A 26,189-nucleotide genomic window follows, 5' to 3' on the forward strand; every position below is an offset into this window, starting at 1 on the left:
TCAGGGAAGGATGCATAAAAGTAGCACTTTAACTGAGCCTTGAAAGAAGAACAGGATTCTGAAAGGAGATGATGAAGAGATGGACCTTTCAGGAATGGGGGATGGCTTGCATGAATGCACATAGGTGAGACATGGTATATTGAGTATGGGCTTCAGTTTCATCGGTAAAATGAAGAGGTAGGATTACATGATCATTAAAATCCCCGTTGTAGCAAGACGGCACAGTGCATAGAGTGACAGGCCTAGAGTCAGGAGAACATGAGTTCAAATTCAACCTTACTAACCATGTGGGATGGCTCAGGTCCCTACATAAATCAATTACTCAGAGGCCTCTCAAAGTGATGACAGAAAAGAGATTTATTCGATTCTCAAGAAGCAGGGCTAACCTGTAGGAGTAGGAAAGCCGGACAAAGAAAAGGGCAGTGATTTATATAGACCCTAACGCAAGTCCCTCCTCCCCCCACTGACCATTATCCTCATTAGCTGAGAATATGATCTTACATTCTAGACACGAAATCTAACCAATCCTTTTTGAAATGAAGACATCGAGGAATTATGTGAGTTTTGTCCAGTCATTGAGACCCTAATGCACTACACAGTTTTATATCCTTATATGGAACTATTCTCTTCTAAAAATATTGTAACCTTGAGCCTTTAGGCCTTACCTCACCCCTGGGAGAAGAATTACAGTCTGAGAAGTCTTCACTAAACCTATCCCACTCACTAACTGTGTGACCCTGGGCAAGTCACTTAACCCCATTTGCCTCCGTTTCTTATCTGTAAAATGAGCTGGAGAAGGAAATGACAAACTACTTATGTATCCTTGCCAAGAAAACCCTAAATAGGGTCATGACGGGGTGGACACAGCTGAAAAACAACTGAACAAAAGTCCCTTTTAACACTAAATCTCATCCTCATAAGACCATATACAAGTCAATGAGGATACATGCCTACTGCGCATCCTTCCTTCTAAAGAGGACCAATGGTGATGTCTTGACTTGTGAGTGAACTGGATTTAAGTGAGGCAGAAATGCACAAAGTGGTCAGCCTTACTCTCTCCTCCAGAGTCATCAAAATCCAGTGGCAAGATAGAAGTGAAGATGATGGTTGATGGCCTGGGATGCAGTGTGTGACCTTGGCCTTTCTCTTTCCTAGTTCTGAAAGACTCGTGATGGAAAATGCTATCTACATCCAGAGAAAGAACTATGACATCTGAATGCAGATCAAAGCACACTATTTTCACTTCTTTTGTTGTTTTTGGTGGCTTTTCCCTTTTGTTCTGTTTCTTCTTTCACAACATGACTAATGTTGGAATATGTTTATACGATTGTACATGTATAACCTATCAGATTTCTTGCCATCTTGAGGAGGGGAGATAGGAGGAAGGGAGGGAAAAAAAAATTTGAAACTGAAAATCTTATAAAGAATGAATGTTGAAAACTAACTTTACATGTATTTGGAAAAAATAAAATACTATTTACCAAAAATAATAATAAATTAAGTTCTTTCCCAGGTCTCAGTTTGTCTGAGGCAACACCCATTCAGTGACTAAAGACTAGGTAAGAATTGAGACAAAAAAAAAAATGACCTAATTTACCATCACAAAAATATCAGTCTGGGAGGGGAAGGCCCTCAATGTTTCTGGCCAGAACAAAAAACAATTGCAATTTACACTCATTCTATTAGGACCTAAACCATGGTCATAAGTCCAGATGAGGGAGAGATCAGTATATTCTGTAGTCTTCATGGAGGAAAAGTATCATGAGCTAGACCTCAGAGAAGGATATCACTTCAATGAGTAGAAAGTAACAGGATGATGGTGTCTGACAAGTAGGATAGTCCATAAACAAATACATCAGAAATAAGGGGACATTAAGAAGCCCAACATTCTTCATCCTACACATGAAGTAACTGAGTCATATGGGGAGGAAGCATCTTATCCAAAATGACAGCAAGCTTGATTTGTAACCCATCTCTCTCCATTTCGGGGCTGTTAGTTTGCATTAGTCTGGTAGTGAAGTGAGCACGTCACAGCATGCAGTCAGAAACCAAGTCATTGCCCTAAAGCAGCCTTCCCTTTAAAACTTTCAGGTTTCTTTGCATCTTTACAAGTCCCATAGTATAGGATCATAACCACAAAATAGTATGATAGTCCATAGAATGTAAGCTCCTTGAGGGAAGGGACTTTTTATTTTTTGTCATGGAATCTTAGCACTAGAGCTTTGTCTTTCATAAAAGACACTTAATAAAAACTTGAATTGAATTAAAAGGAGGAGTGGGAAATAAAGCTGACTAGGAAAGGTGGGGCCAGATCATAGAGGAGTTTTAGACATACAGTAGCTAGGTAGAACAGTGGATAGAGTGATGGGCCTGGAGTCAAGAAGACTCATCTCCTTGAGTTCAACTCCAGCCTCAGAGACTTACTAGCTACGTGACCCTGGGCAAGTCACTTAACCCTCTTTGTTTCTCTTTCCTCATCTGTCAAATGAGTTGGAAGAAGGTATGGCAAACCATTCCAGTATTTTTGCCCAGAAGACCCCAAATGGGGTCATGAAGAGTCAGACATGGCTGAAAACAATTGAACAACAAGACTTAGACAGTTGTCCATGTGGAGTCATTGATAATTACTGAACAGGTTAGGGGCATGATAAAAGCAGTAAAAGATCTTTTAGCATCCTACTGTGAGTAAGAGAGATTGGAATGGAGGAAATGCTAGTCAGGGAGACTTGTTAAGACTTGTTAACTGTAATCAGCAATAACAGTAGACCAAGGCACGAGGAGATAACAACTTGAACTAGGGTTGAGGCAGCAAGAATGGGAAGGAAGGAACACATGAGAGATACTTCTTGGGAAGAACAAATGAGAAAGAAACAGAGCTAAGGGATGAAGGAGAGAAAGTGTTCAAGATGCCTTTGTTTCTGGCCTGGGGACTAGAAGAATGATGGTGCCAAGGACAGAAATGGAACATAATTGAAAAGCATCATCAAAGTATTTTTAAGAAGTGAAAAGTACTAGGCATTGCTGTTATCAACACTTCCCAGGTGCCTCAATGGTTAGTGGTTGCTGATAAGGAGAACTGTAGTTCTTACCCATCCCCCTCAGTTGGAGACGGTTGGAAAAAAATTGTTTCTAGCTGTTCTCTAAAGCAAGGGTTCTCAACTTGGGGTCCGTGAACTTGCATGTATGCAATGCATGTGTGTATATGTACATACATAGGTGTACAAGAATATATACACATACATATATACATATGTGGATAACTATACTTCAATATAACTGGTGTCCTTTATAATTCTACATATTTTATCTTATGTATTTAAAAACATTATTCTGAGGATTCACCAGTCTGACACAAAAAAAAGTTAAGAATACCAGTTTATTCTAGAGCATTCTTAGAAATCAAAGCTCCCTTCCCACCCTGGCTTCCCAGGGCAAGAAACGGGCACAGACTAGAGCCTAGGGCAGACACGGTATATTGAGTATAGACCTCAGTGTCCTCATCTGTCGAATGAGGAGGTAGGATTACATGATCATTTAAAGTCCCTTTTAATACTAAATCTCATTATTACAAGACCATATACAAATCAACAAGCAAACACTCAGGCTTCTAAAAGTTGGCAGATTTGTTGCCATGCCTGCCCCAGCTGCAAACTACAGTGTGGAAGTTGAAGTCCCCAGTCATAAACCCAATTTGAGAAAATTCAAGCCCTAGCAGGAGGAAAGTAAAAAAAAGAGCTGAGACCCTGTAAGCACTAGATTAAAGATGTGGGTTTAGGGGAATGTGTTTCTTTAAAACCCACCTATGTCTTCCCCTCACTATCCCTTTGACAATGACCTCAGAAATAGTTGAGAAGTGGCAAAGAATGGAAATAAAAGTGGATTTTGAATCATAAGGTTTGGGTTCAAACCACAACTCTCTTATTGACTATCTGTATAACCTTGATATAATCAGTTTATAGCTCCATAAACTCGAGGGAAAATGTACATCTTTTATTTTCGCTAACTTTTGGCTTTCTTTGTAATTCTATCTTATGAATTTTAAACATTATTCTGAGAAGAGGTCCATAAGCTTCACCAGTCAGCCAATTGGGTCCGTGTGACACATAGAAAGTTAAGAACCCCTGGATTATGCAATCCTTAAGACTCCTTCCAGCTTTGAGACTATGAAAATTAACCTTTCTTCCTCCTTTAGACAACCCAGCTGTAGGCATCATAGCCCTGCCATGCAACTTCTATTGCCCCCAACAATCTTAACACCTTTTCCCTGCTACTCACCTTACCCGTTCCTCCACTGCACCCTTTAGGGCAAGATGCTCTTTATTTACTTACTTTGTTAGAGGAAATGAATTAGAGTTCTCCCCTTCTCGCTAGTTTCTGTTCAGTCTCTGTGTCTGGGTTTAGCTGCAGAGGAAACTGGAGGGGGAGGGCAGGGGGACTGTGGGAAGAGACAGGCTGGGGCCCAGGGGCAAGTTGTTCCTGTCACGTGATGCTCCCCTGTCCCCCTCTCCACCCTCACCTTCCTCCACCCCCAGCTTACTATCAATTCAGTAGAGTAAGGCAGACATGCATCACAGAGAGAAGCATTGCATCAGGCTATACCCAAGGAACGCAACCAGTGCTGTAAGTATGGGGACAAGAGAGGAAACTCAAGGGAGTTTTTAGAGGAGGGGCTGCTCAGGCTGTTCAGAGGAAACAGTGGGATAGGCAGAAGGGCAGTTTAGGACCCCCAGCATGGTCAGATCACAGCAAGTCTACCTTTGATCTGGGGACAGATACCCCATCTAAGTCTCCCATAAATCCCCATATCTCAGGCCAAGATCCTTTCTGTGGCATAACTGTGAAACTACCCTTTCAGGTGGCAGAGGTAGAGTATCTAGAGGGGGAAATTTAGGCGTGCGGGGAGGTATCTCTCAGCTCACTCTATTTTCCTTACCCTTGGAAAGAGACTAATGTGGGAGAGGTTAGAGGGGTAGAAAGAGAAGCAGAGAAGGGAGCTGGAAAGGGTGAGGCCCCTCTTCCCCAAAAAAGGTCCCTGATACTCTGGGGAACCAGGACTCTATATGGTCTACAAAGTTACCCAGGTGCCTTGTATCTGTGGTCTTTTTCTCAGTTTATCTTAAGTTTCAACTCTAAAGAAAAATTGGGTCATGGAGGTAGGAAGAAGCTTGTCCTCATCCAAAAGACAGCTCCCCAATCCTGCTGTCCATGAGAATCCTGGGCTTCCAGTTTATTGCCTCCTGAATTTAATTAGTCCTACCTAGCATTGTCTGCATTAGACTTCTTTCTCCTCAACTTAAAGTTGGAGAAACTGAGGTAACTTTCTTTAAAAAAAAGTTTCTAAAAAATAGAAAAACAGTGTTACTGTATTTGCATCACAGTCATTTCCTATCTCTTTCCACTGTTGAACCCTCTCTGTGGCAAAGAAAATTTCAATTTTGGGAACAGGGTCAGTTCTCCCCAACAGTTTAGGAGTTAAGGCAAAAAATAATGAGATTGCATAATCAGTAAAGCAAACAATTAAAGTATCCTAACTAGTTTCTAACTAGTTAGTCTCTAACTAGTTTGCCTGATATCAAGGGCAAAGACCTGGAGACTTGGTCCTCTAGAGAGAACAATAAGAATCCATGTCCAGCTCTTCATCACCTCATTTGGAGTTTTCTTGGCAAAGATACTAGAGTAGTTTGTCATTTCCTTCTCCAGCTCTTTTTTAAAAGATGAAGAAACTGAGGCAAACCTGGTTAAATGATTTGCCCATGTTCATGCAGCTTGTAAGAGTCTAAGCCAAATTTGAACTTAGGAAAAGAAGTCTTCCTGACTCCAGTCCTGGAACTCTATCAACTGTACCATATAACTGTCCATTTCATATTGAAGAGACACAATATAAGCCATTATCTCATTGGATTTCTGTAATGACCATACTATACAGGCAAGATAGATGTTATCCCTATTTTTGCTGATGTTTCTTTTTTTAATAGTATTTTTTTCCCAATTACATGTCAAGACTATTTTAGCATTCATTTTTAAAAGATTTTGAGTTCCAAATCTTATTCCCTCCCCACCCTCTCTTCTTCCAAAAATGTTAGGTAATTTGATATAGGTATTATATGTACTATCATTTAGAATATATTTTCTCTTGTATCCTACTTAGGAATATTCACTTAGGTGTCAGGGTAGAAGGCAAGTATTTAATACGGATCCTGATATTAAGAAGAAAAAGGTTTCAGTTTACCAATATGCCCACAACTGTATGTACACAGTTCACGAAGAAAAGTTGGCACAGTTTCAAGAATTCTAAACTACAAATGTAAGGAAAGCAGGGGTAGAGAAGTACAGAGAAAGAACAGACGTTGGGGAATAATAGCTGTAATGCTTAGAGTTTTAATGGCCGTCCCTTGGGAGAAGGAGGTCTGTTATCTCTCCTCCTTGACCTCCATTGGTGTTTCTATTGGCAGTTGGCAGTAGCATTTAAGCACTTGCCATGTTGCAGGCACTACTCAAGAGTTGTTTCCTTCTAGTGTCTTTCCCCTTACATCGTTGTTGTCAGGGTTGATAGTGCTCCCTTGATTCTGTCAGTTTTGCTCTGCATCAATTCAAACACGTCTTCCTACATTTCTTTGAATTCCTCATCTGTCATTTCTTACTGTACAATTATATTTCATTATATTAATACGTCAGGTTTTTTTCAGCAATTTCCCAATTTCCCGCCCGCCCCCCCCCCCCCCCAGTTCTTTACTACCATGAAAACGGCTACTGGGAATATCATATCATATATGGGACTTCTGTTACTGTCCTCGAGTTCCTTGGGACATATGCCCAATAGGAGGATTGATTGAAGGAATGAATGAAAGATGAAGCACTTGTTATGCATTTAGTGAGCATTGGGGATATAAATAGAAACAGTAAGGTGGTCTCTACTCTCAAGGAGCTCACATTCTTTTTGGGTTTTTTGTAAATTGAATTTTTTTTTCAATGAACAAAAATTGATTTTCTTCCCTCCTTCCCCCTCCATGAAAAAGGAAGAAAAATAAAATTCTTGTAGCTAGAATGCATAGTCAAGCAAATCAAATTCCCTCATTCATCACGTTCAAAAAAATATCTTTCAATCTGCACTGTGAGTCCTATTATTCTAGCATGTTTCATCACAAATCATCTGGACCAGTGTTTGGTCAAAGATTTTAAGTCTTTCACAGTTGTTTGCCTTTACAATGTTGCTATTATTTAAATTGTTCTCTTCCTGCTCATGACATTCTGTATCAATTCATACAATTATTTCCAGACTTCTTTGAAAACGTCCCCTTCATCATTTCTTACAGCACCATTGTATGCCGTTACATTTATAGATCCTCATTTGTTCAACCACTCTCAACTGATGCGCCTCCTCTTAATTTCTGATTGTCACTGCAAAAGAGCTGTTAGAAATATTTTTGTATGAATGGAACGTAGCTAATATTCTGATGAGGAAGGCAACATACTGAAGGTTTCAGGTGCATGACGTAGAAATGGTTCTTAGGATGTAGCAATAAAGTAGATGTAATACATCTTTTTTCATCTTAATTGTACTGATCAAATAATATCCTATTCTGATGTTGAGTTAGTTAACAGTGCCAAAGACTCTTTTGGAAGAACTTTGTTTCCTAGGTTTCCATGGCCTGGCTGCTGAAGAGGGAGAGGTCACAGCATCTACAGAAGCAAGTGCCAGTTCAAATCACCAAGAACATAATGACTTCTTAGAATTTTGATTTCTGGGGCCAGGCAGGAGCAGGAGCAGTGGTCTGAGGAGCACTGCACTTTGGGGACTCTTAGATTTACCTACCTGTTGGTGGTGGTTAAGAGCAGGTGTTGGGGTTGGCAAGGAATTGTTCAATCAAAGGGTAGGGAAAGTTTGGTCACTTTTCTTGCATAATTCCATACTGATTTCCAGAATTATGGGACCACTTTACAGCTCCACCAACAATGCAAGTCAGTCTTCTGACGTTGACTATTCTCATCCTTTTTTCATCTTTGTCAGTTTTCATGGCGTCAGGTAAAACCTGAGTTGTTTGAATTTTCACTTCTCTTTACCATTAATAATTTGCAGAATATTTTCATGTGGTCATTTATAGTTTGTGAATCTTTTCATACCTTCATGTTTTTGACTGTTTACTTTGGGGGGAATGGATCTTGTTGTTATATATTTGCAACCAAGTGACTTTTTTTTAAACCAGACCTATAATTTCATTGGTACAAGGAACTCCCAGTGACGAACTTCTTTCGTCAATGTTTCCCTGCGCTCAGGACCCTTAGTTCTCCCAACCTACTCTCATCATGACAGTACCAAAACCCTGAAACTAATCCTATTCTTTATATACTCCTCAGGTGAGTACCCAAAGCCTATTTGTCCTTTGAGATCAAGGCTCCTGCAGAGATGGCCTCTTTCCCCCTAAGGCGGAGCTCTACTCAGTCAGACCTAGAACCTCTTGAATCACTGGGTGAAATACTCTGGGAGGAGGAGATGGAAAGAATATGCAGCACCAAGGTAGCACTACAGGCACTGCCCTATGCCATGATGGACAAACGGCTCATCAGGTGGGTTTTCGAAGGAACCTCCTAGCAGAAGAAGGGATAGTGCCCAAGCTTTGCTATTTATTGGCCTGCAGGTGCAGCATGGTTGGGAGGAGGAGTGGCTGTTCAGAGAGCTTAGGGGAAGCAACATGAGAAGAAGAAAAGGAATGGGGTGCAGAGGGATGGGAGATAGGTAAACAAAGAGGGAATGGAGGAATAAGCTTGTGGCACCAATCCTGAGATGACCAGCTAGCTCAGCTCAATAAACAGTTATAGCTAGGTCTTAATTAGGGTGAATATTAAATCCCCTGCATAGATTTGAACTTGCACCATTTAAAGATATAATTATGTTAAATATGGCAATTGGTTTGAGCCCAGTGGAAGTGTGCAGGGCAAATTCAAACAAGGCAACCATTTTAGGGGTTTCATTATTCAAACTAATCAGGACCTGGCTGCATTAAGCATCTTTTGTGGGCAAGGCCCTGGGGACTCAGAGACAATAACAGAGCTGTCAGTTCCCTCAAGGAGCCTACATTCTGCTGAGAGGATATAACATAAAGGAATTGTGTCACAATAGAAAAATGATTAGTTCTCAAGTCAGATTAGCTGGGTTCAAATTCTGCCACTTATTACCTTTGCATCTTTGGGCAAGTCACTTCATTTTCCTGGATCCCATTTTCCTCAAACTGTTAAGTGAAGAGGTTCCAGTTTTAGCTTTATGATCTTATGTGCACCAGGGGAATCAAGGTGAGAGATTATAAATAAATGGAAATCAGGAAAGGTTTCATGAAGGAGCTGATCCCTGAGTAATTAGCCTTGCAGGAAGAGAAGGCTTCTGGGAGGTAGAAATGGGGGGGACTGCATTCTACAGATGGCAGATGGCCTACTCCAATGATGTACAGAGGCAGGAAATAGAGCATCACATTCAGGGAACAAGTAGCTAGAGTTTAGCTAGAGAATCATGTGGAATGAGAATGTAATCAGCCCTCTCTCACCTCCCTCCAATACCAAACAATTTCAGAACCCTCCTTTGTTCTGAAAGTGGGTAGAGAGCATAGGGAGGTGAGAGATAAGAAGCTGGAACTCAGAGGTGCCCCTTTCACCACCATCCTCTTCTCCCAGGCGCCTCCGGGAGCCAGATGGGGTAAAGACCTCTTTTTGGGAACAGTGGAAGAAGAAATGCCAACAACTCCATCAGCAGTTTCTGGATGTGAGCCACAGGTTCAAGGGGACCTTTGGGCTCTGGAAGACGGACCTCTATGAGATTGGTGGTAGGATCCCTTCTCCCCCCCCCAAAAAAATAAAGTCTTCTGTAATACTTCTAATTTTCTTTCCCCACCCCAACCTGCTGATCAGAGTCAGATGGGGAGAGGTAGTCTCAATGTCCAGTTCTGAACATGGTGGGGAACATCACCACATAGGTCCTATTGATCAAATCCCAGATCTATGGAGGCATAGTGTGGACTCCTCCTGCCAATCCACCCCTTCCAGTCAGTTCCCAAGACAGCTCTGGGTGACTAGTTTGGATCCAGTGAGAGAAGTTATGCTCCCAATCCAATCTCATTTCAAATTCCCACCAATGAACCAGAGAGAAGCTTCCCATAGGACCTATAGTTCTGTCCTGCTGCTGGGACTTCACGAAATGCCCCAAAGACTTGAGGGTCACATATAGTCAATTAAGGCAAGCAGGTGAATTTCCACCACCCTCTTTGGTTCCCCCGTCTCCTCCTCTTCCTTCCTCCAACTTGAAGTTATACTTTGGGGTCTCCCCTCATTGCCCTTTTGGGGGACCCTTCCTACTTATTTCAATCTTATGTCACCCAGTATAAAAATAAGGGTAGTCATACTGTGATGCTGTCCAGGATTTACACACCCCATCCCAATGAACAACACGGATAACAACAACCATTTATCAAGTGTCTTTTGTGTGCAGAGCTCAGCATTGGGTGGGAGAAATACAAAGTTTACCTGTGGATGGTCCCTTTTGGTATCATCAGAATGACTTTGGGCCCCTCACACGTGCCTCTCTCAGGCGGTAGTGCTGCATGTAAAGTGAAGTCCTTGGCCAACTCTATGCCTTTGTTGTACCCTTTCCCCATCATCTTCAATCTAAGGCGCAGAGGGGATGGTTAGAAGCCTTCAGAGATCCAGGGATTCTGAAATGGCCTTAATCTGATGGAGGCACAGAGGTTCAAATCCCACCTCTTCTGATACTGCCTTTTCCATACACATATGCTCTGTAGGGAGCATCTGAATAACTCAATATGAAAATATGAAAAGCAATGGGTAGGGCCATTACAGTAGCTTCTACCCAGAGAGCTGGCAAATATTTAGCAACCAGCTTGGTGCTAGGGGATGTAATATGCACGTGACATACTTCTCAGTTTGATGTTTTTTTAAATTTTATTTAAATGATTTTAATATTTTTATTTTAATGTTTTTAATGTTTCTTCATCACTTTCTTAAGTCTAAACAGTTGACCAAACAGTAAATCAATCCCTGAATTGCATAGCATCATTCTAGAGGTGTCAGTGTTCACACTGAAAATTTAGCAATCAGCTCCCCAGAAGCTGAGCTTCTCCTACAGGTCCCTGGGCCCCTCATGCTATCCTATTCATTTGATGCCACCTTCCCCACCTTTTTTTTTTTTTTTTGCTCCACAGGGCTCTTTGGCACAGGGATACAGTCCTATTTCACCTTCCTTCGTTTCCTAATGATCCTTAACCTGCTCACCTTTCTGCTGACCGCCAGTTTAGTGTTGCTGCCTCTGGCATGGCTCCACTCACCTGACCCAGGCCCTGCCCCCAATATCTGTGAGTAGTAGCTTCAGGTTCCCCAGTCCAGTTCCCAACCCCTGGCCCCAGGTTCTATCTTCCCTGGCCTGGTCTGCTCTGGGGTGTCCTGCTTTGGTAGGGGGGTAAGATAGGAGGATATCTGTTCCCCCGCTCCACATCCCCAAAGCTAAGGTCAAATTACCCTAATACAGAAATGCTTAACCTTTGAAGAAATAAATAAAATGTGTAAGATTACCAAGGAAAACAATATATTAGAAATAGAATTATCAAAATATTTTTATAAAATAAGCTAAAGTAACCCAGGTTAAGAATGCCTGCAGAGGGCATGAGGGCATTTGTTCAAGGACCAAGGGGTTAAGAAGCATTTGGAGCAGGGGAGGGGAGAAGGTCCCACCTTGTCGCTGACCTGTAATCGGTAGTATCAAGAGAAACATCATCTGCTTCCCACCCTAAGAATGTTTGTCTAGCGCCCCCAAGTTATGGGAATTGGTCTAGCCTTCTGTGGGGTCATAGTTCCATCCCGCCCAGGTAATAACAAAAATAATAATAAACATTTCTATTGTGTTCACTGTGTGCCAGGCACAGTGCTAAACGCTTTATAATTATTTTCTCATTTTATCCTCACAACAGCCTTGCCATGTGCCCCCATTTAACTGAGCAACTAGGTATGAGACCCTGACCAGGTGATAACACCTCTTTGGCTAACAGGGCAGCATGATCTAATAGAGAATTTTAGTTAGGAGGCTCACATTCAAGTTCTGGCCCAGGTGTTAACTAGCTGTATAAGCTTAGACAAATCATTTTACCTCTCTAGTCCTCAATTCCTCAATTCCTTCAACTATAAGATGAGGGGATTGCTCTACGGTCCCACCTAGCCCAAGCATTTTTCAGTAATCTATGATAATCAGCTTTTCCTAGTCAACCTTTTTCTACCTCCTTTGGGCTAAGAGAGATCTGAATTGTGACGTGATATGAGAAAAATGGGGAAGTAAGGAAGCTGTGTGACCTTGGGTGAATTTTTTTAAATCTTGGGCCAATCTACTCAGAACCTAAACTAGAAATTTTGTTTTGTTTGTTTGTTTTTCTAGAGCAAACAACACAAAAAGTACCCTCAAATCAACTTATTAAGACATTCAGTTGTATGGGGAGGGTTTGGGATGGTGGTAATAGTTAGGATACTTCATGGCACGGACCTCATGAGGCTGATGCCAGAAAGAGTCCTGAGGAGAGGGGAACAAGGTAGAGTCAGGCTAAGGAGAAACTCATCTGAGAGGCAGTCAGATTTGGGGAAGGAAGAGCCACCCTCTGGTAACTTCCTTTTTTAACTAGTTAGTTGCTCACCTCAGTTGTTTCTACATTGCTAAAAGACTGTTGAGTATTATCATTGCCCTCTAAATTGTGTCATCCTGGAGTAAACCTCTGATTGCCCTGCCCTAGTTATGGCACTGCTTTCTACCTAACCTGCTGCTCTTTCTCCTAGCATATCATTGCCCTAGCAGTCGTGAGCCCCAGACTAATCTGAACCAGATCCACTTGCACTTGTGGGATATCTTCACCGGCAGGGTGAGTGTGGCTTTGTTTGAACAGAGGAGTGAAGGTAGGAGAAGGGAAATCTAGGTTGAAGCAACTTTAGGGTACCCCAGGTTAACAAACTGAGCCCCCTAATCTTTTGGGGATATCTTGGGTCAGGGTGGCCAAAAAAGTATATTGTCCAGAGGCTCAGGCCAGAATGTTCTCATTTTAACACTCAACAAAAGAACAAGCTACTTACTCTATGGCCTCTGGTACCTGTATTTTCTTATCTTCCAAGAAAATCAGCCCCTGGTCAAAGCCTGGCTGGGAGAGGGAGATCATTATCAGGCTGAGGAGGAAGTGGGGGAAATCTCTTGGTCTCTGAGATCCAGTCTGCCCTTCCTCATACCCCCTTTCCCCAGGCTCTCAGCAACACCTACCTTTTTTATGGCTCATATCGAATGGGGCCGGAAAGTGATTCCCAGTACAGTGTTCGCCTGGCCTACCTCCTCAGTCCACTAACCAGCTTGCTCCTCTGCTTCTGTGGGACTGTACGACGGTGAGATTAGAACTCATGTTTCCTACCCACTTCTCCATCCTCCCACCCCAGATCTAGGTCCCTTCTCTTCCCAAAAACCTAGCCCCATTTAGACGTTAATGTTATAGACCAAATTCATTTGTACCTGTTGACATCTTTTCAGGGCTGGTCAGTGACTACAGCGGTGTTATGTATCTCTAGCTGCAAAACCCCTGAATGCAGAGGCCCTGTCTCCTCTGTATGCCTCCCCATCTCTTTCTGTTCAATGCTCAGGGAAGGGCTGCGACCAGGAGTCTCAGTCTCTGGGGATGACAGAATGACTGCCTAGAGGACTACAGAAGAGAAGGCAAAGTCCTGGAGCAGTTGGGGCTTGAGAGGAGGATCTGGAGCATTGTTCTGCCTCCTTCCTTCCCCACCTTCCAAGACACACACACACAGACACACACACACACACATGCATATGTATATACATACATATATACACATGTACCTTTTCTGTCTAGTATGGTGAAAGGGCTGCTCCATAAGCAATTGCTGAGCAGGGATTACAGACCCCGGTTCAGCAGCAAGGTGTTTGTCTCCTGGGATTTCTGCATCCAAAGCCGGGAAGCTGTCCTCATCAAACAACACAGCATCAGCAATGACTTCAAGGTGCCACGACTGGGGCCCATGACATTAACAGGGAGGGGATGGCAGTGCTTACAAGAGAAGAGGGGGAGAGGGCTAATCCACCCAAGAAGACTGAGCATCCCAGAGTGGGAAGTCACAGGAAAGAAGGAGGGGGAGGGAGAATTGTTGATTTCTTAAAATATGATCAGTGGTTTTTGCATCTGTGCAAAAGATATAAAATATTCTCAGGATAAGTGGCAAGAAACGTGACTTCAATTCATTTAGGGAGAGTAGTGGTAGTGAAGAACCTATAACAAAGAGAGGCTGTGTGTGTGTGGGGAGGGTGTCATCTGCACAGGGGGTGGGGGGAAGTGGGTAGGTTAATATTAGGGGACATAGCTATACAGCAAAGAGATATGTCCTAGGCTACATCTGCCCATGTCCCCCACCAGGATCCTACTTAAAGTCATCTCTAACACATCTCTATACCAGCCTTAAATATTCTTTTCTGTTCCTCTTCTTCCTCTCAACTGTCTCTGACCATGTGCCTATATTAGGTACAATAGGTACAGCTCTGTCACTGTCCCCATCCTTGCCCAGCTCTAACCGCACCCTCTCCTACCTTGATCATCTTGTGTCCCCATTACAGATTGAGCTCCAAGAGGAGAAACACTCCCTGCAGATGCAGCAGCTGACGAGAAAGCAAAGGGCCCGACAGCTCCTTTCTTATGTGGGGCTCAACATGTTCATCGGACTCTTGGTAGTTGGGGGCATTAGTGCCATCTACTGGGCCACCAAGTTCTCTCAGAACTACAAAGATGTGAGTAATGGTCTTCTCCTTCTTTATGAGGATTCATTGTTAAGTCCACTCCTCTTTTGGGAACCAGCCTTCCTTGAGGATAATCAGAACATTATATGATAATACAATGATGGGGGATTCGCTCCTTAATCCCTGTGAGACTTCATCGTGGCATGGATTCAAACTAAGATTCTTGAAAGCTATGTCATACAAGTTAAAACTGTGAAAGTTTCTCCCAAACTGGAAAGTTTTCAGAATGGTCCTAATGGCAGAGTCTGTATCAGTTCTCAAAAGACTAGCTAAGTTTGGATAGAATTCTCACCATAGTGATGGTTTTTTTGGGGGGAGGGGGGGAGAATGATCATAGCAATTGCTTGAAGACTTTGAAGTGATTGCAATTTGAACTAGTGAAAGGTGTAGCCACACAATGAATTTTTATGTGGAAGTATGAGGCATCCCTTCCCTTCCTTGGGCTGCCTTCTGTGGGTCCTCTCATTCTCTAGTGCATCCTGTCTCCCACGTTAACCCATCTTAAACACCTTACCTCTTTCTTCTCCTAGGAGTCCCTGTCTTTGCTACTTCAATACCTGTCCCCTGGAGTCATTTCCCTTGTCAACAGTCTGGGGTCCCTGGTGTTTGGATTCCTGGTCCAACTGGAGAATTATCCCCCCAACACTGAGATCAATCTCACCCTTTTCTGGTCAGTACTGCCTTGGTAAGGGAGGACAAGACTCCTGAGTTTGAGTTGGTACCCAATAGGTCTATCTCCAAAAAGAGGCTCCCTGAATTCATGCCTGCTACCACCCAAGGATCTATAGGTGTAACCTTAGCACCTCAGTTCTTTCATTCCTTTGGGTTGCATTCCCCAGTGGCAAGCCATCACCATAATGTACTCAACTAGCTATATGTTGTAATAGGAAACTAGAGTAATAGGAATCTGAGGCTATAAACATAATATATGAAAGCAAATTTTGGGTTCGTGGTAGAATTAGAAACCAAACTTATCTAGCTTAAAGTGGAAATTGCGCTCAGGATTTTCTTAAGTTCTGAATTGTTTCTGTCCAGTTTTCCAAATTTGGCCCCATCCAACCTCTCCTCTGCCTGCCTCTCTGATAAGTTTGTTTCAAACTTCTGCATTGATACAAGCAAGAGTTGTCTTCTTTCAGCTTTGCGAGATGCTGAAGAAACAAGGTCCTTTCTTTTTTGGATTTCTGGGCAGTTGTACAAGTCCTGACAAACTCAAATTTTTAGGCATATTGCTTAAAATGTCCCAGCTCTCTTCAGTCTTTCTGACCAATGTATGTTTTGTCTCCTTGTTCATACATCTTCCCAGCAGTATTTTGTTTGGTCCCTTTTCACTTGTTAACAATTAAGAACATGTGCATTAGTATCCAACATATGTAAAATGACTTTATCTTTGCCACAATGTCAGCGTGATTGGTAGAGGGCTATTCATCACAACTTCCCACTTCTTAGAAACAATCCTTGAGAGACTGGCTTCATAAATAACACATACTTTATTCTCCTACCAAACACCCTTGGATGCCATGGGTAAACCTAATGTAGCACTTCTTACAATTTTATATATGTATATTCATGCAATTTGTTGATCTTAATCCCTCCTGTAAGACCTAGACTCTGGGACATTCTTTCCTAGAGGTCCTCCAGGAAAATAGTATCTCAGAGGTGGGTCTAGGGAGCAGTGTTTTCCAAAGTGAGAGGGTCACTAGAAGTTGAGAAGGGTGGTCTCAGTCTCAGACACTGCAGGTCCTTGAAGGACCACCCTGACTTCACCTTCCACTTTCATGTAGGCAATCCCCAGGTCTGTGCTCACTCAGTCTTAATGACCTAGACATGCAGTAATGCCCCACCCCACCCCCAGCCTGGGTTCCCTCTTCTTCACACGATGACTTCCACTTCCACAGGTGCGTGGTTCTGAAGCTGTCTAGCTTGGGCATGTTCCTTTTTTCACTGAGACAACAAACAGTGCTATGTACTGGCAGAAGTGACCATTCCAGCTGTGAGCCCTATGGCTATGATCAATGTGACCAGGTGACAAGCACCTCCGGCTGAGGTAGAAGGGAACCTGGGGGGCTACTAAAAGTTAGGCATCACACCTGGTCAGTGACAGCACTCAGATGCAACCTTTGTGTGTCTATCAGTCCTTAGATCTTTTTCTTTGGCTCCCCCTGCTACCTTTAGAGACTTTATATTTTGGCATCACAACTGAGGCACCAGACTCTAATCTCTCCCCTCGCTTCTCCATCACTGACCAGGCCAATCAGATATCCTGACTTCAGGATTGGTAATGTAACATCAGATCACAAGTGAGGGTAGTGATCCCTGGGTGCCCCTTTTCTAGAGGGTGGAAGGGGGATGGGCAAGATAACAGTGGGGAACAAGGGGTGGGTCCTCTCTGTTTTCCACTTCCAGTGCTGGGAGACCTCAGTGGGTCAGGAGTTATACAAGTTGAGTATATTTGACTTCTTCCTCATGCTGGCCTATGCCTTCCTGATCACCCTGCCAAGGAGGTAAGAAACCTCACCTCCTAATCCCACCCTGTCCTCACTGCTTTGGGAGATGAGGAAAAAGAAACTCAGAAAGATGTGTCAGGGGCTAGAGAAAGTGATAGAATGAGAAAGAAAAGGGGGGAAAGAGGAAGGGAGATAAGGAGAGAGGGAGAGAGAAAGAGAAAAAGGGAGGGGGGTAACAGAGGAAGGAAAGAAGGGAGAGAGAGAGGAATAAAAGGGAGGAGAGAACAAAGGGAAAGACGGAGGGAAGGAGAGACAGATAGAGACAAAGAGAGAATGTATTTGCAAAAGCATGAGAAAAATATGAGCGCATGTGGGCTGCCCACAGGAAACTATGCTGTAAGTAGACATCTTTTTGACCTTGGACAAGTACTTCCCCTCATTGGCCCTTAGTCCTTTTTCTTCAGCTTTATGTGCTATGGTCCACAATTTTAAGTAAGAAATGACTATCTCTTACTGCTCTGCACACATGTGATACTTAGGGCACTCTTGTTCTCACCTCACTTCAGGCTGCTGGTCGATCACTTTTCAGGCCAATTCTGGGTCTGGCTGGGCAGAGAAGAATTTCTGGTGCCCAAGAATGTGCTGGATATTGTAGCTGGGCAGACGGTGACCTGGATGGGGCTTTTCTACTGCCCCCTACTGCCCCTGCTCAGCAGTATCTTCATCTTCTTCACCTTTTACGTCAAGAAAGTAAGAAGCCATTCATGAAAAGGGAATAAGTATTTCTATAGTGCTGACTAGGTTCCAGTGTAAAGGGCTAAGCATTCTACAAATAGTATTTCTTTTTAATTCTCCTGCAAGGTGGATTATATCCATTTTACAGCTGAAGAAACTGAGGCAAACAGATTAAGTGATTTGCCCAGGGTAACGCTAGTGTCTGACATGTGATTAGAACTCAGGTCTTCCTGACTCTAGGCCCAGAGTTCTATCTACTGTGCCACCTAGCTGGAAAGAAGAGTAGGGAAACATAAAAAGACCAGGTAAATTTGAGGCAGGAGCTCTGAGGAGATGTATGATTATTTAGCTATCTTTAAGGCCAGGGGAAAATAAGAACTTAAACTAGTTTTGTTTTTTTTTCCTGGATTAAATTCAATTGAGAAATGTGTCCGTGTGATAGAACTAGATGCAGTTGTGTTCTCTCCCAGGGAGTACTGTGCAAGCCAATGGGTACTCAGATCCTGGGAGGTGACAGGATGGGAGGAGGTAGGAGGAAGGCCCTTCCAAGACAACAGTGGAAAGAAAGCATAACCTCCCCATGTGAGTTGCCTGGAGCAAAGTCCTAGTTGCTCAACCCTAGTTATGGCTCTGGAAGAGATGGTTTACCAAGAACCTTCCCCTTAGCAGGAAAGGGAAGCCAGCTTTACAGGCTATGGTGCTTTAGTAAATGTGAAGACATTAGGCTAGGAAGTCACAGTGAACACTAGGTTATGACCATTCTGCCTTTCAAATCTGGGAGATATCCTGCATAATCTCTCCTCTCTCATCTCCCAACAGTACACTCTCCTCAGGAACTGCAGGCCCTCCCCTCGCCTCTTCCAAGCCTCCAGCGCCACCTTCTTCTTCCAGCTGGTTCTCCTGCTGGGCCTCCTCGTGGCCTCTGTGCCTCTGCTCTATGTCATCAGCAGGTAAGAAGGCTCCGGGGTGGGGGTATCCCTTATGGGGGGATCTGCTCTCCTCCAGCCTTCTTGATTTTCCTTCTCTACCCTTTCCCCTGCAGCAGCCCCTCTTCCATAAATTGTGGTCTCTTCTCCAACTACTCAGCACCCTGGCAAGTGGTTCCAGAGGTGGTGGCCTTGCAACTCTCACCATCAGCCCAGAAAGTCGTTCACTACTTTGGTTCCAATGCCTTCTGGTACCCCATCCTCATTTTACTTAGGTACCACCTCTGGGTTAAAGGCGGGGAGGGGGTGCAGGAGCCAAAGGACACAAAGGGAGCTTGTACATTCATGAGAGCTAGAACTGGTTTACCTAAATATTATATTTTCCCTAGTGCCTAGCACTGTGCTCTGTATATGTAGGTGCTTAGTACATGTGTGTTAAATGAATGAATAAGTGAAATCAACCTGATATATGTAAATCTGCGAAGCACAGAAAGACTGGAAAAGAGTCTGAGGATCAAGATTTCATGTAGGAATTCTGTATTAATGGTGTCCTTGAAATAATGACAGAGGTAGGGAGAGAGGCATTTTTCCTCCCTCTTTTCATGAAGCTCTTTGAGCTGCCAATCAAGCTAACTAGTGACAGTTTTCATTATTTATTCTTACCATGCTGGCTGCCCTGATATTGATTTACATGTGTACCACCTGGAGACCAGAAATGAGAGAACACTAGAAATTTCTCTCATTCCTCCCTTGTCTTCTCTGGGCCTCAGTTTAGCCATCAGTAAAATGAGGAATGGCCTCTAAAGTACCATCTAGCTCTAAATCTATGATCCTATAACCATTAAAATTAAAAAAAAAAGACAGTCATGCGAAAAGTTCTTTGCTCTAGAAACAAGTCCAGATACTAAGATTGTGGCTTAGTGCTGAATACTTTGAATACTGAATACTTTGTAAGTAATTGGGGAGAGATGAGAAGGGTGAGACTTACCTATCTTTTGTACCTGTTGCACCCAAATGCCATTTTGGGTTGCTTTTGAAGTCAGGGACCATTGAGGGAAAGGAAAGAGTGGTCCATTATCTTGACTATAACCTATGCTTATATGATACAAATCAGCACCTGGAGATTTGGAGTGACCTCAGATAAGGGAGGGGTATGCTGCAGCAGGGAAGTGAGTGGGCTAAGGGGGACCAGTCAAAGGTAGGAAAGATGTGCTTAGGGCTGAATGAAGCCTGAAATTTGTTTCCCTGTTTCCTCAAAGCCTTACATTTACTGTGTGCCTCTCCCAATCGGGGGCCAACAAAAGAGCCATCAAGGGTCTTAGGAGACAGCTGCAATGGGTGAGTGCAGTGAATGGGCAGGAACGGGATGGGCTCTGAGGCAGGAGATGAGCTAGGGTTGAGGCGGATCTTAATCTGGATTCTTGGCCTGAGTTGGGAGCTAAGTAGGACTCCACTCTTTAATTACTATTTCATCTAAGTGTCCATTCCCTGCCTCTCCTTTTAGCAAGTACGAGAAAAATGGCACCTGGTGGAGGACCTGTCACGACTTCTAGAAGAGTCAGGAGGGTCTGATTCTTGGGGACCTGGATCCCCCAGTTCCCGATCTTCCCATCCCAGATCCTTCTGCCCTGGATTCCCTTGTCCTGGATCTCCCAGGCCCAGATCATTCATGGAAAGCTCCATTCATTCTCAGGTCACTATTTCCTTCTCCTTTCTTTGATCTACCTGCCCTGGAGTTCTGGTCCCCCAGTCTCCCCACATCCACATTTCCCTTTCTAGTAGCTCTAGTAGCCAGGTAAACTAAGAGGAAAAAGCCTCAGCTGTGACTTCTTTACCCCCAAAGTAAGAGGCTCTTAGGTCTAGCCCAAGAGGAACTTCCTAGTCTCCCCTCCTCCATAGTGCTTTTTTTTTCCCGTTGCACTGCTTTTTGAAATCACCTACCTTTTTTTTCACATATTCTTTGGTCACTCAACTGACCTTCCCTAATGGAGTCTTTCTCTGTAGACCAGAGACAGACACCTGGAAACATATACTATATTTGCCTATATTTCCATACATGTGTATGAATCAATGATGAAGCATGTATTAAGTAAGCTCTTACTATAATACTAGATACTGTGCTAAGTTCTGGGGATACAGTCCCTGCCCTCAAAGACCTTACATTCTAAGGGAAGGAAAAGAAAACACATAAAGAGGAGCTAGAAAGGAGAAGGGAAACTATATACACCTTGAACATGGTTAAGAAATAAGATGGAGACCTGGTTCTGGGGAAAAGCTCATCTGTCAGAGACCATGGTGGCTCCAGGTTCATAGAGATCTGGACTAGGTGGGCCAGAGAAGACCTAAATTGGGATTCTCACCTTTGCCGCTGATGTTGAACAAGTCATTGAGCTGTCAGGAATGTTTCCTAATCTATAAAATGGAGGTAGTAATACTTTCCTTCTACCTCAGCATGATAATTTTGAGGATTAAATGAGATTTTCTACATACACCATGTTTTGTAATCATAAAGGCCTTCATAAATGCCAGCCGTTGTTCTTATTACTCATGAGTCAGAGAAGTCTAAGAAGTTTAGGTAGAACTGGAGAGGCCCCAAGAGAGCTAGACCTGAGCCCCTCTTTTAGATGGAATACTGTACTTACTTTGTCCAGAAAGCTGTGCCCGACATCTTCCAGTCCCTGTCCCCATCCCCACTTACATCAGTCACAAGTACACTGCCCCAGGGCTCCAGACTGTGTGAAGGCCACACTGGCTACCATTTTTGCATTATCTTCCTGTTGGATGCCCTCCCCACTGAGAAAGACACAGAAGAGAATTAGAGGTCCTTGGCTTAGCCTTGTCCCAGACCTCCTGGATCTTCTGTGAGACAGCCCTAGGCTAACATACTTAGGTGACTAAGTCAGCAAATCTTAGGTTCTCTTCTTAGTCAAGTCAACCACACCTAGCTCATACACACACGGTCACCCAGGTGACTATCAACAGCATGCTGCACGCTCACTCCCCCTCCCCTTTCCCTGCCCTGCCTTTATTCCAGCTTGGGTTAGCGCAACTGAATTCCTTTCAGTTCTTGTCATGCTCTTGAGAGCTCGTACCTGGCCAAGTTAACTGCTTTGAAGCATTTAGGATCATTGGAAGGGAAAGGATGACTTTTGTTCTATATTCCTGCTTGGTAGGCAAAATCCCAACTCTTTGATGTGTATAAAATGGGGGTGGGGTGGTATAAATAAAATATTTACCTAACAGAGAACTTTCTAGGAAATTACTTTGTGAATCTTAAACCTCAGTGAGTTGACAATCTGTGGACTGCATGTCATCCTGTTGTCTGAATTATCTTTCTTTAGGACCCTGGACAATAAAGATTTGCGGAGAAAGAGATACCACAGAATGGTGTCTGATGATTATCTTTCTACCCTCATAAGGATGCTCACTTCACTTGGAGAAGAAGACACTTGATAGGATGGAAGACGCTAGGCAGAATTAGTTGGCTTTTCTTCCACTGCCCTTGAAAAGAAGACTTGCTGATAACAAGGCAAGCAACAGGGCATGGGACTTGAATGGGTGGTAACTGAGACTGCTGGAGACTTGTGGAAGCAGTGGAGAACCTGGAGCAGAAATGGAGATTGGACTACAAAAGAGCAGATCAGGAGTCCCAAGACTGGCTGTTGTGATTTCCATTGGGCTGGTGAGCTGGAGAGGGCAGGTTGATTTCCTTTCATTGTTATTCCCAGCTTTCTACTATCCATAATCTAGACAGAATCACAGATACACATAAGCATATGAGCATCATACATACACACACACACACACACACACACACACACACACACACACACACACACACATCCCTTGCCTTCCCATATTCCTTTCTAATGATCTATGGCTATGAACAATTAAGGAATTTTGCCTGCCACCTCCAAAGAACCAGGAGGGCAAGAGGGGAGAGGTTGATGACATGACTTCATGTGGAACATGTGAACCATTTCCTTTATCTTTCTTTTTTTTTTTTTTTACTATATTCAATGAACTGTGATCATGGCATGTTAAGTATCTGAGTTCTGTGGACACAGGGGGAGTGGTGTTCAACAACAGAGCTGAAGTAGCAGCTCAAAAGACACCCAGTCCAAACATGGGGTATATCTAGAAAACAGATTTTATATTCAGATATTTTGAGAAATAGTTCATTTCATTCCTTAGTTTAATTCCACACCTACCCTGCATAACAGCTTGAAGCCTCATCAGCTCCACAATATAGGAACAGCCTATGCATTTGCAGGATGAATACCCTCTGGTGGCCTCTGGGGATACTACAAGTCTTTTACGCACCCAAAAGACAGACAAGCCTAGGCCACTGGGCTACCGGCTTGAGTAAATCAATAAACACTTATTAAGTACCTACTATGTTCCAGGCATTGTGCTAAGTGTTGGGGATTCAAAAAGGGACAAAACACAGTCCCTGCCCTCAAGGAACTTAGAATCTAATGAAATACAACCAGATAGGCATGACTCACTAGGTAATTAATAGGATGACGTGTTGCCTTTTTTTAGGCTTAAGGAAAGCATCATATGAGCCTATGTAGACTGTTTACAGTGACACAAATTATTACTATTACACATGTATATTCTTGAGCCCAGGGCAGGATTGTGTTTAACCAGAGTCCTATCCCTTCTTTTCCACCCAACATTATAATACAGTTTTCAGTTTTGCTTTTTTTTTTTTTTTTTGCAATTAAACAATCAAGAACTCAAGAGAAATCTCTGTATGTGTTTAAAATACCCAAAGCTCACATATCTGGGTGTTAGTACTTGCTCTCGGGTCCAAGAAGTCCAGTGACTCCCTCCTGACCCTAGAAGAAATTCTTTTTAACCTAGAGAGAAGGGTTAAATTCAGAAGTAGCTTCTTATTTGGCTGTTACTTAAATTGTGGAGAGATCTAGGAAATAGCAGACACCCACACTTGGAGAGAGTGACAGTCCAAGCCATGCTGAAGCTCATGACTACTGCCCAGTAGGTCTGAGGATGATGACGGGAAGCCTGGGTCATCCACAACCTCTGGAGGTCATGACAGAAAGGCCAGGCCTATTAGGTCAGTAACCCAGCTTGAATATCATGCTTTAGGAAAAATGGGAGACGTGGTTGTCCATGGCACCAATGATGCCAATTACCATAGTGCAGGATGCTTTGTGTGTAATTAAAGAATGCTATTATGACTGGCTTATGACTTCTGTGTTTGCTATGTAATACGCTTTTATTGCCATATTTAATATCATTGCTGTATGTGCTGGTATACAATGTTATAAATGCACTATTGCTTTGGCACATACATGTTTCTACACATGATCTTTGTGCGTGATCACTGAACGCAATTCTGTTATGTGATCCCATGTATTGAGTACATGCCCTTAGTTTGATATATATACTATGTTGTCTTATGTAGTATTGATTATAATGCAATCTATTAGGTTTATCAAATGTGCTCATGTTGGCTGCACACAATTTTAATACAAATGTCATATATTAGGTATCTGCATGTACACTCTATCATGTAGTTGGATAGTATTTGTTAACTTGTGTCACCCATGTTATACATTCATAAATGCTCAAGTATACCCCATAACATTTTTAGGACTGAATATTCTTTAATGGGGAGAGGAGAGGTAGAGAGACAAAAAAGTTTTTCACTTCCCAGAATGATAGCACCAGAGGGTTTGTGGTTGATGGAGAAGTATGATAAAGGAAGAAATGCAGAGTAGGGTAGGACCTGGAGAACACTGACCTCTTGGTTTACTTTTCATTTACCTTTTGTCTGGGCTCAAATTCATTTGTATGCTAAACCAAATAGGCTCTTGGGAATATCTTAGAACAGAGAGTTTCAATCTCTGCCCCTTGTTCTGTCATGTCTGACTCTCTGTGACCATATTTGGGGTTTTCTTGGCAAAGATACTGAAGTGGTTTGCCATTTCCTTCTCCAGCTCGGTAAACAGGGGTAAATGACTTGCCCAGGGTCACACAACTAGTAAGTGTCTGAGGCTAGACTTGAACTCAGGTCTTCTTGACTTCAGGCCTGGCACTCTTTCAACTGTGACACCTAGCTACTCCAATCTCTGCTCAGTCATAGGGATAGGGACAGAGATTGGATTTAAGATTTCATGGATATAGGGAATTCCTAGATAAGGAAACTCCATCTACCAATTGGGGTCAGCATCTTTTCTGCAATTTATAATCTTAGGGAGTTGCCTAGAGCAGTGACTTGTTCAGGGTCACACAGCCAGTATGTGTTAGAAATGGTCCCTGAACCCAGGTCTTCCTGGGTCCAACTCCAGGTCTTTATCTACTACACCACACTGTCTTTCATGCATTGTGAATTGCACTGAGATTTGTGTCTTTAGTTTCATTTATGCCACACTGTCATGTATGTTATTGATTATATTCTATGTATTATGTTCATCATAGAGTGGATAGCACAGTGGATAGAATGCTAGGCCTGAAGTCAGGAAGACTGAGGTCAAGTCTAGCCTCAGATACTTAACTAGCTGTGTGACCCTGGGCAAGTCACTTAACCCTGCTTACCTCAGTTTCCTCATCTGTAAAATGAGCTGAAAAAGAAAATGGCAAACCACTCCGGTATCGTTGCCAAATGGGGTTACAGAGAGTTGGACTTGAACAACAACGAGCAGAGACTGAAACTTTCTGTGTTCTAAGATATTCCCATGAGCCAACTGGTTTAGCAGCATGCAAATGAATTTGAGCCCAGACAAAAGGTAAATCAAGCAGGTGAAATCATTGTTCTCCAGGCCCTACCTGTAGTCAGGAAGACTCGAGTTCAAATTCTGCCTCAGACACTCACTAGCTGTGTGACCCTGAGTAAGTCATTCTATCTCAGCTTTCTCCACTGTAAAATGGGAATAATAGTATATATTCCTTAGAGTTGTGAAAAGCAAATGAGAGGATATTTATACAGCACTTAGCACAGGACCTGGTATACAGTAAGCATTTAATAAATAAATGCTCACTTCCTTGCTTCCTTAGACCAGTTAACATGGATTGTGCTCATCATCCCTAAGGACTGAAAAGACTCAATCTAAGCCTAGAACACTCTACCTGGCCTTTTGTTAGCTCGATATGATAGCTACATCTAAAGAGCCATCAGCTCTCCCTTATCGTAGAGAGGTTTTAGGTACTATACCCAGCAGACTGTAGCTGCTATGGTTGGCAGATGGCCCTGAAGCGACTATCCCAGAAGCTAGTAGCATGGGACGATGC

The 26,189-nt window shown here is 43.0% G+C and overlaps 2 protein-coding genes across 10 annotated transcripts in view; one reads left to right on the forward strand and one right to left on the reverse strand.

The window, feature by feature from the left end:
- The window catches only part of TMC6 (transmembrane channel like 6), a 56,011-nt gene extending 42,635 nt beyond the window's left edge, over positions 1-13,376 (reverse strand). For 3 of the 6 annotated variants that reach the window (XM_072645152.1, XM_072645159.1, XM_072645162.1), the window contains exon 1: positions 13,108-13,271. The gene's annotated coding sequence lies outside the window, so the exon portion shown is untranslated. The other 3 variants (XM_072645150.1, XM_072645151.1, XM_072645157.1) reach the window with 3 other exon arrangements.
- TMC8 (transmembrane channel like 8) lies at positions 4,524-24,450 on the forward strand. Of its 4 annotated transcripts, none has more exons than XM_072645165.1 (17): positions 4,525-4,620; positions 8,356-8,565; positions 9,664-9,812; positions 11,205-11,354; positions 12,817-12,899; positions 13,271-13,407; positions 13,890-14,037; positions 14,645-14,815; positions 15,355-15,494; positions 16,720-16,846; positions 17,228-17,325; positions 17,835-18,018; positions 18,823-18,953; positions 19,049-19,204; positions 20,189-20,267; positions 20,434-20,622; positions 22,271-24,450. In XM_072645165.1, exons 2-17 carry the CDS (start codon positions 8,405-8,407, stop codon positions 22,283-22,285), a joined length of 2,118 nt encoding a protein of 705 aa, XP_072501266.1. In that variant the 5' UTR covers positions 4,525-4,620; positions 8,356-8,404; the 3' UTR covers positions 22,286-24,450. The 4 variants fall into 4 exon arrangements, with proteins under 4 accessions (XP_072501267.1, XP_072501266.1, XP_072501264.1 ...); XM_072645163.1 differs by having other exon boundaries at positions 4,526-4,620; positions 19,046-19,204; XM_072645164.1 differs by lacking the exon at positions 4,525-4,620 and having other exon boundaries at positions 6,736-8,565; positions 19,046-19,204.
- The last annotated feature ends 1,739 nt before the right edge of the window (positions 24,451-26,189 follow it).

The sequence above is a fragment of the Notamacropus eugenii genome, chromosome 2 (assembly GCF_028372415.1).
Source record: "Notamacropus eugenii isolate mMacEug1 chromosome 2, mMacEug1.pri_v2, whole genome shotgun sequence".
Lineage (NCBI taxonomy): Eukaryota > Metazoa > Chordata > Mammalia > Diprotodontia > Macropodidae > Notamacropus > Notamacropus eugenii.